Source organism: Planococcus citri, chromosome 1 (genome assembly GCF_950023065.1).
Source record: "Planococcus citri chromosome 1, ihPlaCitr1.1, whole genome shotgun sequence".
Classification (NCBI taxonomy): domain Eukaryota; kingdom Metazoa; phylum Arthropoda; class Insecta; order Hemiptera; family Pseudococcidae; genus Planococcus; species Planococcus citri.
The window spans coordinates 7,906,986-7,919,333 of NC_088677.1; the positions used below are offsets into that span (position 1 = coordinate 7,906,986).

Below are 12,348 nucleotides of genomic sequence, written 5' to 3' on the forward strand. Positions count from 1 at the left end.
ACAGTTTATATTTTATTCCACTGAGTGAAAGCTACTGTGTCAATTGCGCTTAAATTTTCACCATAGGTTCCTACATAATAAATTTGATCCATATGTTCATTAGAAAGGGGGGTAACAGCTGGTCAAAGTTGAAATTGCGAAAAAGCATTCTGTCTTGCCCCGGTGCACCTTATGTATTTAGGTACAATATGGGTATTTAAATTTTGTATCCATCATTTGATCCCAACTTCCCAAAATGTACTTCCAAGGGGGAGGGTACAAAGTTGGAAATTTTTCAAAAAAAATGCAAATAGAACAATATTGGTATCAAAATTGGGATTTTTTGAAGATCATGTGATCCCAAAGCACAAAATGGCTCTCAAAGAGGAGGTGTAAAATCGCAAATTTTCCAAAAAAAAAATTACATTGTGGGTATCAATATCTATATTTTCAATGGCACAGAATTTCTTTTTGAAGATCATTGGACCTTACATTTGAATCTGCAGTCCTAGATGTTCAAAAACATACACAATACATAATCTGATACCGGCATAGCATTCTTCAAAACTTGTGAATTTTGTGCCTCTTCTTCCATCCTTATTGAGGGATTTTTGGTCAACAGGGCGATTGGTTGAAGACATACTGGTCAGGTGTAGTAAATAACTATTGCTATTGGACCATTACTGTTTAACAGGTGAACATGATTGCAGAGTGGTGTATTGTGTGGTAAATAATTATTGATAAAATGCGAGAATTTTGAATAATTTTTTTTTAAGTGAAGAATTTTATACGTACTGTACGATGGTACCGTTCTTTTAGCCAATGCTAAAATGCATCAATTTCGAAGCATCCAATCCCTCTCGTCTGGTATTTTTCGACGGTCTATAAGCGATTTAAACCAACTGGCAGATAATTTTGGCGTTCTAGTTTTTTCTGTTGAATTGAAGTCAACTCGTACTATTCCAAATTTCGATCTAAATAATTATTTTAAAAATTTCGTTTTAGGGTGATTCCACGTCAATTCGACCAAGAAGTGGTAAGGGGGCAGCAATTTTTTTGAAATTTTTCCTGTGGAAAGAGACCTTCCGAAGGGATGACCAATGACGCAAATCGCAGCCCTCTAGCCTTTTTTAAAAAGCTGCTAAGGGTAATATCATAAATTTTGGCAGTGGATTACTCGATGACCGCGATCTTTTTTGACCCTGGAGAGAGGTCAAATAGGGTTGGAAGGTTGAAACCTGCAACAAATACTCATGGAGCACCCTCCCATTGTATGCTGAAAATTTCGACCCCCTAGATCAAATTGAGGGGCAAGGGGGTCAAAAATAAGGGTATAGTGGGGTTTTCCCCACTTTAAATTGGGTGGGAATGACCTAGGAAGCTGAAATTTGGATATGTTGATCACAATGGAGGTACTGACCAGTGATATGACTTTTAACCCTTTTCATTCATTTGGAGTCATATTATACCCCTCCAAAAAAATGACCTTTCTGTAATTTTCAAGTTTGACCCTTCCCACTCCAGAGGTCAACTCTAGCTCCCAATAGAACCCTATTTCCAAACTTTTATTCTATTTCATTCACTAGAACGTCTCCTGATTGAAAAAGTAAAAAAATTCAAGTCTCGGTGAAACTTCTATAAATATTTTGAGCGCGGCTTTTTCGCCTCCGTTTCATGCTTATATGCTCCTTTTCACGTCCAAATCGGAGGCGAAAACATATCGAGTGATGTATGAGGTCTAAAAAGTCTGAATACCAACTTTTGTCCGGAGGTGAAAATTACCACATGCATAATGATGAAAAAGAAATTTATTGGTTTAAATTTGACTTGAAATTTGAGCCAACTCGACACTCGACCCTACTTTTTTTCAAGATTGTGTCGAGGTGGTTTGTCGGACTTCTTGGTCCAATTGACGTGGAATGACCCTTTATCATTAGATTAGACTTACAATACCTACGCTTTTATTAGTTATGTAGGTACCTATGTACCTAGTACATTGTTATGATGACAATCATTACAATTGCATACGTACGTGTATCCAGCTAGCCACTGGAAATTATCAAGAAAAGACCACACAGTGTAGCCGATTATTTTACAACTATCCAAGTACAACGCTTTGAGAAGTTCTTGGAGATAAAGCTGAAAGAACCAAATTCACTTTCACTGCACATGAAAACGTATCCGAGCTGAGCTGATCATTGTAAATAAAGAAGTAAAACACCCTTATTGGCTCAAACCTGGATGTTATTTTTTCTAACCTGATGAAATATTATTCGTTTGTAATCCTGTGACGGGCTTACATCGCTGTAACCATTTTCTGTCACAAAAATTTCTGGGAAACTGTATTCTTGTGAAATTTTCTTAAGTGCATCTCGGAATCCGACTGGAGTTACCTACAAAGTTGGTCAACTAATAACATTGGATGATAACGAACTTTCATTAGACCTACCTACTTTTATTAGCAATTTCAAATCGTTCAAGTGCTTACATACAACTCGGTTTCACTTGTCTTAGGTTTGAAAGGTATTGGTTCTACATTAACATTTAAATCTCGACTAAACATAGAATACCAGCTGTCGCTGTCTACAGACTCATTATTAGGGGGTGTGCTGCATAAAAAACTTGTATAATGATTCAAACTGAAGTAATCAAAGGCACCTGTAACATTTCCATCAAATTATTTAGTCAACAGGTTAGATGTGAAATTGGGTTTATAATAAGGATTAGGTATAGGTAGGTAGGTAGGTACGGTACCCTTCAGATCGTCCTTTTCTTTTTTTGTGAATTCAAGAAGTCTTGATTTATTCAAGCCATCTGTCTTGCTGTTATCATTGACTATATCACGAACGATCAACGGGTAATCTCCTTCGCCAGAGTAAATAGGATGAGCGAAAATTCCGACCTAACAAGTATGCACGTCAGCAACCATTTACTACATCATTCGTGTGATATAATTTATATAATAATTACCATAAATTGGAAATATCTTTCCGCAGCAGACTTACTCTCCCATGAAGACGTTTTTGGATAACAGGTTTCATATTCGATCGTCATACTGATCTTACCTGAAATTTATTTGGTTAATATGTATCTAATACATAAATTTATATTATATTGTATGCATAAATGTTTCATATGTACAATTCAGAAACACTAAGAAATCTTACCTCTCTGCCACCTTTTATACTTGTTTTTGTACAGTTTATAAATACGTCCGTGGGCTAACAGAAGATTATGAACTACGATGTAATCAGAAGGTGTACCTAAGCCTAATGAAGGTGCTACAGTTCTGTTACTGATATAACCTTTAAGAATACTTGTAGGCTCGTTCAGTGTAATCCACCATTTCACCTGTGTAGATTTTTTCAATCAATAGGATAATAGGTATTATGCATATATTATGGAGTTGAGAAAGAGTTGATTTCTTTGTTATCACCATAAATCAGATTTCTCTGATTTTGAATGCATTTTTTTTAAGCCAAATTTTTATTAAAAAATGATGCGGCTATTGCGGTAGGCCAGACTTTGGATAAAAGGGTTGGGAGGGGAGGAGGGGGGGTCAAAAATTTTGATATTTCTCGACGTTTTGAGCTCAAACATTATATTATCATGTATTTCTTAAAAACCAATTTTAAATTTCAGAGTTGTGAACTTATCCAGTGATGTATATTGTGTAGAGTGCCATATTGCGCGTAGTTAATGGAATTGATAACTGATTGGTCCTTTTTTTCCAACTTGGCGGTTTTTTGCTTTATACCTAAAGCATTTTTTAGAGGATAGTTTTCTGAAAAGTAAGAGTTTCTTTTTCCCACAATGTGTAACAACTTGGGGAGGGGGAGTTCAGACTTAGCCATACCCCATGTAACGACGGCAATGCGGATTTTGATGTAGGGTAAATGTAAACACATTGCCTTGTGAGGGCACAGGTTGTTGTCGCTAGAGCCCAGTAAGCATGCTGAGAGTGGAATTTAAGTTGACTCTTACCAATGAGTAATTTTGGTAAACGACTTCGATAGCAGTCCAAATAGGTCCCTAACTAGACTCTTAGCTCGCGAATGGTTACTCAGAGACCTATTTACTTGTTAATCGTATCTCAGAACGCGATGTAACGGAAATAAAGCAAACACATTACAGATAAACTGTGTATTGTTGACTAGATTTACACGAAATACAACACCAACACACAACTTATTAACACATCAAATTAACGCGAATTCGCACAGAAAGGTATCGTTAATACAATTCCTACCTATTAACATATACTACATATAAATTTAGACACCTATTTACGTTCCCAATCAGCCTATACCCTACCTCACTGTAAAGCATACATTGACCGACTAGGCTGCTTGCATGTTGGACCAGTCCATAGATAGAAACATTACGTTAACCAGAGATCCCCTCCTAGTAGTAATTTCCCTTCCTCCTTCCTAAGGGTAAGGGCCACATTTACAGTTACAATGCTGTGACATCAATACCACAGTGATGTCATTTTGTGATGTGTATAGGGACATTACATGATAATATTCCTGTGACATTTTTGCGAGATTGTTTTGGAGTATAAAAATAATATTTGGCCGCAATGTCTCAAAAATGTAACTTTGATGATCATCATCGAGTCATATCACCACTGGTGGTGGTATCGCGTACAAATCAACGCTTACCCTTATGCCGAATTGGGTATTTGGGCTAACATCCTGTATGCTGGTGTTGCCTCTATCGCATTGATGAAGTATCTCATGGAAATTTATTTTCGAGCTTCCACTAGCAGTTTCCCGTTGCTTACTAGTGACATCTACACAAGCACCTTGGAGCTAGCCGGGTAGTTTAGAGACCTCAGGCTCCTCAGTGTTGACCTCTATAGACGCTCGGACCAGTTTCAGCTTTTTGATTCTGCTAACAGATGGCGTGCATTATCTGTTAGCTGATATCACATAGAAATCACCAAAAGATATCACTGTGACATTTTTTCCTAAACTATACCATTTTTCCTTCTTGCAGATACATTATGTAGACAATCAGTAGGTATATAGGTAAGAAAGACACTGTCTGATCTTAATCAGGCCTCATTAATGATGGACGCTGAAGACTTTGCCTAATGTGGCGGAGTCAACAGCCTCAAATCTCAACTCCAAACTTCAGGAAGTTCAGGAGTTGAGAGAAGAGGAAAATTTTTGGGTAATTGAATTTCTTATTATACAACATCACTCTCAATTTGCTAAACCTAAATGGGTACCCTATCATTTTATGATTTTAATTTTTTTTTTAAATATTTGAAATATTTCAGTGTAATATTCATGTGACATTGCAAAAATGTCCCTACAATGTTCTGGGTGATGTCTTTGTGACCATTTTTCTGGGTACATTTTATATCACCAGTAAGCCACAGAGACATCACAATGCAATGTTACATATCTCCATGATGATATTGCATGATGTGATAGTGACATTGCGATGCTTACTGGGAGGTAGTATCTAGGTAGTAGCTCGGATCATCGAGAGGAGCCAGTCTCCAAGGACAGATGAGAAGGCAAAGACAATACCAGGGGTATTCTACACCTCCATAACATGGTGCTGTTTGATAGACTCAGAGTCGATAAACATGGCCAAAGCAGAATTCTCCAGTTGGTGGAACAACAGGGAGGAGTGGCAAGCTGAAGGCCAAACCTCTACATAAATACGAATTACAAACAAGAATGCATAAGAGCTAGCTGCAGAATGCAGAATACCAACAACTCACTCGTTCCAGCCCCAAGGAAGCTCAAGAACTTCAGAGTGAGAAGGCGAATACCAGAGCCTAAAAACTGGCAAATTCAGCTAAAGGAGTAAGCCCCAACAGAAAATCATGGTGGAAGGCAACAGGAAGCCAACACTGTTGCATCTCCCTAGAATTATATGGACATCAATTCAGCAATGGCTCTAAGTCTCCATCAGGCTGATCCTCATCCGCTAAGGCACCCAGATAGGGTGCGAAGAATATACGGAGTTAAAACAAGGCGGAACAACATCAATGTCGCAACCTGGAATGTGAGAACTTTGTATAGAATTGGAAAACTTGCTAACGTAGTTACAGAAGCCAGGAGATTACAAATCAACGTATTAAGAATAAGGGAGACCCAATGGACTGGAAACAGTAGAAACTGGGTACATAAAGATTATGAAATGATCTACGCTGGAAAAGACAAACATGAACTGGGTGTGAGAATATTGATAGTACATACCAGAATCAGCAATAAAATCAGTGCCATAATTCCAATATCAGAGAGGATAATATTTGTGAGATTGGAGGTCAAGCCATAACCAATCATGATAATTCAAGTTTATGCGCCAACAGCAGAAATCAAAAACTTCTACAATGACCTAGAAGAAGTAATGACTAATGAGCTGCTCAAAAAACAATGATATTGTGTTTTTGATGGGAGACTTCAATGCCAAGGTTGGGAATGATCATGGCAGCCAAGTTGCAGGGAGGTATGCACTTGGAGAGCAGAACGAAAGAGGTGAAATGCTTGTAGAGTTTGCAGAAAGACATAATCTAGTGCAATGTAATGTTACAAAATTTTACTGTCATAATTGATGTAGCACTCGAGAAAAAAACTAACGACATTACGTTGATTGGAAATTTAATTCTTGTAGCGTATAGAGAATTGTGGTGATTTTAGGTTGGTAGCACTGTACAACATGGTAGTTATGAATAAACTCTGACAACGTGATTATGTGCTTATTTACGTGTGTACGAATATATTACATTTGGCGACGAGGAAAATGGTTATTTAAATAATTTTTTTTTACAAAAAAATTGTGTTCGCGAATAAGACACCAGACACCAGACAATGGCTCCTAGACACAAAAATAAGCAGCCAAAGACACCAACATACGAAGAGACACCTTTTGCTGGTTTCATTCCATGCTTTCAGACAAACACCTATGCAATACAACAACGCATTTCAAACTTCCGATTCACAGAATTCTCTCCACAATCCGAAGAATGGCGTTATTACATACCTACAACGATTTGAACTAGAAATCAGTCTACAAGGACTAGATGACAAAATCGAAGCAAAGCACAACTTACTGCTGAAATGCATTGGCCCAGACCGTTACCAAATGGTAAGTGATCACTTCAATCCGAAGCTAATAACTCAGCTCACTTTCAAATCAATTGTGCAATTTCTGGACACATACTACCGCCCTACGACAAACTATCTGTCAAGCGAGTAAAATTTGGCCAAACCACCAGAAAAATTACGCAAAACATCTCGCAATTCGTTGAAAATCTACGTTCAAAAGCAGTGCCGTGTAAATTTAGAACAACACTGGATGAAAGGTTGAGAGATCAATTCCTAGTTGGCAAAAACAATTCGTCAATGCTCGAAAAAATCTTCGCCGAACATCCAGACGAACATGCAACATTCAATGATGTTGTGAAAACAGCCAATCTACTGGAATCAGCTCAACTACAAGGTTCATCCATCATCACATCTAGGGATGGCATGCTCAAATGCGCGCAACAGCACGATGAGCATTTGCTCAAATGCGCGAGAACGCATTTTAGCAATTTGCTCGAGCACGAGCATTTTCAAGGAAAAAATAAGGAAATTTTCAAAAATTTCGGATATTTATTACTCATTTTCGATATTTTTGCCCGTTTTTTGGTAAATTTAATGCATTTTTCAACTTTTTGATCTTCATTGTGATTTGTATTAGATTACACTTATTTTGTGTAATGACTTTCTACTAATGTGTATCAAGTAAGGGGATGCGTAATCGGTAATAGTAAAATATGCTCGCGTGCTCGAGCAAATGCGCGCATATGCGAGCATGCGCGCACGCAAAACAACATGCGCGAGCATTTCCCATCCCTAATCACATCAGCAGCTGAAACAACAGCATCGATAAACACGTTATCAGTAGCAGACAATAGTGAGGATGACGACCCAGAGTATGCTATACTTTATTAAGTCAATGCAGCTCGCTGTATTATTAGATTCGTTATGGACTCGAAGATGTCCTCGGCATTTTTTAAAAATTGATTTTTTTATATTATTATACATAGGATATGTAGCGTATAGAGAATTGTGGTAGTTTTAGGTTGGTAGCACTGCACAACATGGCGGTTATGAATAAACTCTGACAACGTGATTAATGTGCTTATTTACGTGTGTACGAATAAGTATATTACAATTCTGTACAACTTTGTTAACATGAAATTTTTTTGGACGCTTCCTTTTGCCTCCACATCAACTTTAATGAAAGGTTATAACTCAAAATGTTTTCCAAACATTGAAATATTTCCTCTTTAAGATTTTATTTTTCAAAATGTTCATATGCTATTAAATGAAGGTAGGATACCAGATCTTTAAAATGAGGTGCTATTCATTCCTCACAATTAATTATAAGTTGATGAAAATAATGAATCAAGTTTTTTTAAAAAAAGAAAATCACTCTCCTGTAAAATTTCACTTTTTTGAGATGTAACCTTATTAGTTATTACTCCCGAGGTGCGATGTATGGCTACGTCTGAACTCCCCCCCCCCTCCCAGGAATGACGAACCTGTGGACTGTGAAGCTTGTTTATATTTTTCACAATATTACCTAATCATGTTCGTACTTCATACCTAGATACAGATTTTGGATCTTAATGAAACAATTTGTAATTTACCCGATTACCAAGATGATGAAAAATCAGATCAGCATAATCTTCGATGTAATCAACAATTGACGAATTCAGCCAGCCTCCTAAATCTTGCAATTTTTGTGGCAAATCCCAATGGTATATTACCACCTAGGTATGATAAAAATGACGATAATAAAAAACACTTAGGTAAGCAGATATCTATCCTACCTAATAATGTAGGTAGATTTTATCCTTTAGCCTTAATGTATTAAGTATCTAATGTTTTGAAAACTTATTGTTATTTATCCAATATAATAATTTACCATCGGTTGTATTCCTTTCGAGAATAGATCATCTATCACACGATTGTAATGATCAATTCCTTTTTGATTGATAAAACTCTTGTCACCATTGGGTAAAATCCGAGTCCAGCTTATAGACATTCGGTATACCTGGAACTGCACGAATGACAAATAAGTTATTACCCTATTAGGATAATTTTATTTTATTAGCATCATGGCAGAAAAAAAATCAATTATACTTGTGGTAATATTCAGATCAATGATTGAAACCTACATGAAATTTCTTCAATAGCACAGAATCATTTTTATACCAATAATATGAATTGGCAGCATCGTCAGCATTCTGTCCATCTTTTATTGCATCAGGATACTTGTGAGTGTACCGATCCCAAATATTTTCTCCTTTTCCTAAAAGTCAAACGAATCCTTAGATATACAGCGCTTGTTGGAGGTATCCTCGAGTTCCGGAAGGCCTTGTCCAAAGCTGTGCCAAAAACTATCTTGAGATCAGCCCCTTGTTTTTTTTTTTTTTTTTCATTCAATTATTGTGATATTTACTTAATATCTTCGGCATCTCATGACCTAATTAAATAAGAAATAGAAATGTATTTATTTTACCATCCACGTTCCATGCTCCTTCTACTTGGTAAGCCGAAGTGGAAGCAGCGAACATAAAATCATTTGGAAAGTGATTCAAGTCTTCAGCAGATGTTTGAATTTTCACAAAAATACTCCAAGAGCAGAAAATCATGAAAATTTTCTCATGCATAACGATTAGGCTAAGATGACTTCTCTCTGAGAAGTAGATCACATCTTATTCAGTTTAACGAACTGCCTCAAAACTTTAGTAAAAACACGTGCTACCTTTTTCCACTTTAACATACTTATGTAGGTACCTACTTATCGCCCTTTTTTCTAATAAATAAGAAGAAACACAAAAGTGAAGTTTCCTGGAAAAACGTAACTTATCTGTTCATTCGTGTTTTTGTCACACAAGTGATAAAGACGACTGACAAGATACTAGAAACCTGACCTACAGGATACCTATAGTTGTACTGTTGTAGTTAAAGTTATCTACCTAGTCATATTGCGAACCAAATATCGAGTTGGTATATTTTATTTGTAGGTGTATCGATCTGAATTCCTGAATACCTCATTCATGGATCATTAAGCTAACATTACTCCTATAGTATAGGATAGGTATAGGTATAGTGTGGATCTGAATTCCGGTTCAGTCCAGTTAATTGAAGCAGTCGAAATTTTACTTTGTGGGTAGGATTAAATAAGCAATCGTCAACTTTTTTTTTTTTAAATAATAGGTACGATCACGTACAGGGTGCCCAGAAATATCGAGCACCCCTAAGAAAGTTTTTCATTAAAAGTATAGGTTGGCAACATGAAACAGATGCATATGATTGGTGGAATGTTATCTCTCTAGTCCAACAACCAATCATGTGCTATCATTATTATCATTCACTGTGACCAACCAAAGTATTTTAGTAGAAAACTTTTTTAGGGGTGCTCGATATTTCTGGGCACCCTGTACTTGAGCTAGGTGGGTCATTCCATGTCAACTCAACCAACGTTTTTGGGTCATGTCCTTCGATTTCGCTCGAATTTTTTTTACAATACGTATCTACCCACCCAGTAAGTAAGAAAGCCGCAATCAGTTTGGTCCCAGCCCCCTCGGGGGGCGGGTGGGGGGGCTTCCATTATTGTCACATTATCTCGAGGTACTCAACTTCAGCAGCCCATTCCTCCAAAACTATGATACTTTGATCAAAACTGATTTCACAGTTCGAAAGGGCATTGAATTTTAAACTTTTTAAGTACTTTGAAATTTTCAAAAGTTGAAAGTTGAACTTTCAATTTGAAAGTTCAAATTTCAAAATGGCGCTGTAAGTGGGAGCTACCATTTAAAATTTTGAAAAAATTTCCATAGATGTACATTTTGATACTTTTTTAAAATATTCAAGTTTCGAGATGGCACTCGTTGACGGAGGGGGAGCACCCCCACCCCCAATTTTGGGTGAAACTTTCAAAAGAAATTCGGGGGCATGTGATACATCGAATTGTATGTTTTCAGCAACGCTGAACACGAATATGACGTCAGATTTTTGATAGGACCCCATCCACGGCCCCCAGTACCTCCTCAAAGGGGTTAAAGTTCAAAAAAGCGTTTTGTTCATGTGACACATGGAATAGTATGTTTTTGGTGACGCTGAACACGAATATGACGTCAGATTTGTGATTGGACCCCATCCACGGCCCCCAACAATTTTTTTGGACTTTTACCTATTGGGGGAGGTTCTGGGGGCGATGGGTGAAGTCGATTCGAAAAACTAAGGCAATATTCGTGTTCAGCGATATCGAAAACATACTATTGCATGTGTCACACGAATGTAACCATTTTTGGGGGGGTCACCCCCCTGGAGAGGTGCTGGGGGCCGTGGACGGGTCCAATCACAAATCTGACGTCATATTCGTGTTCAGCGTCACCAAAAACATACTATTCCATGTGTCACACGAACAAAACGCTTTTTTGAACTTTTACCCCTTTTGAGGAAGTGCTGGGGGCCATGGATGGGGTCTTATCAAAAATCTGACGTCATATTCGTGTTCAGCGTTGCTGAAAACATACAATTCGATATATCACATGCCCCAGATTTTCTTTTGAAAGTTTCACCCAAAATTGGGGGTGGGGGTGCTCCTCCTCCATCAACGAGTGCCATCTCGAAACCTGAATATTTCGAATAAGTATCAAAATGTACATCTATAGAAATTTTTTCAAAATTTTAAATAGTAGCTCCCACTTACAGCGCCATTTTGAAATTTGAACTTTCAAATTGAAAGATCAACTTTCAACTTTTGAATATTTCAAAATACTTAAAAAGTTCAAAATTCAATGCCCTTTCGAACTGTGAAATCAGTTTTGATCAAAGTATCATAGTTTTGGAAGAATGGGCTGCTGAAGTTGAGTACCTCGAGACAATGTGAAAAGTTTGGAAGCCCCCCCCCAACCCGCCCCCCGAGGGGGCTGAGACCAAACTGATTGCGGCTTTCTTACTTACTGGGTGGGTAGATATTGTAAAAAAAATTTGAGCGAAATCGAAAGACATGACTTTCAAAATCGCTTTTTTTTGGTTGAGTTGACATGGAATGACCCAGGTGTTGCCTGCATAAATAATGCAATGACTGTGACCCAATGAGATAGGAAATAGCATTGAAGAAAATAAAAACGATTTCAAAATTGTGTCTTCTGTCCACTTGTGTAGATGATACGAGTTAATGGTTTTTATTTTATAATGATTTATGAGTTGATGGATTCTATTTTATTTTATAGATTAAGTACCCACGAACAAAAAAAAAAAGAACTGATTGCAAGAGAGTTTTTGCATTTACCTTTTGCTTAATGGGTTATCTGATGCTCTATGCTTTTGAATATTTCTT

At 37.2% G+C, this 12,348-nt stretch overlaps 1 protein-coding gene across 2 annotated transcripts; it reads right to left on the reverse strand.

Moving 5' to 3' along the window:
* Positions 1–405: 405 nt before the first annotated feature.
* On the reverse strand, positions 406–9,794 carry LOC135846562 (myrosinase 1-like). 2 transcript variants are annotated; one of them, XM_065365738.1, is made up of 12 exons: positions 9,517–9,793; positions 9,173–9,306; positions 8,920–9,054; positions 8,642–8,764; positions 3,147–3,330; positions 2,950–3,044; positions 2,734–2,881; positions 2,468–2,637; positions 2,238–2,372; positions 2,012–2,118; positions 775–953; positions 406–662 (listed from the first exon to the last, which is right to left on the reverse strand). In XM_065365738.1, exons 1-11 carry the CDS (start codon positions 9,665–9,667, stop codon positions 815–817), a joined length of 1,521 nt encoding a protein of 506 aa, XP_065221810.1. In that variant the 5' UTR covers positions 9,668–9,793; the 3' UTR covers positions 406–662; positions 775–814. The 2 variants fall into 2 exon arrangements, 1 of the variants encoding a protein (XP_065221810.1); XR_010558981.1 differs by lacking the exons at positions 406–662; positions 775–953 and having other exon boundaries at positions 2,238–2,388; positions 9,517–9,794.
* Positions 9,795–12,348: the final 2,554 nt, after the last annotated feature.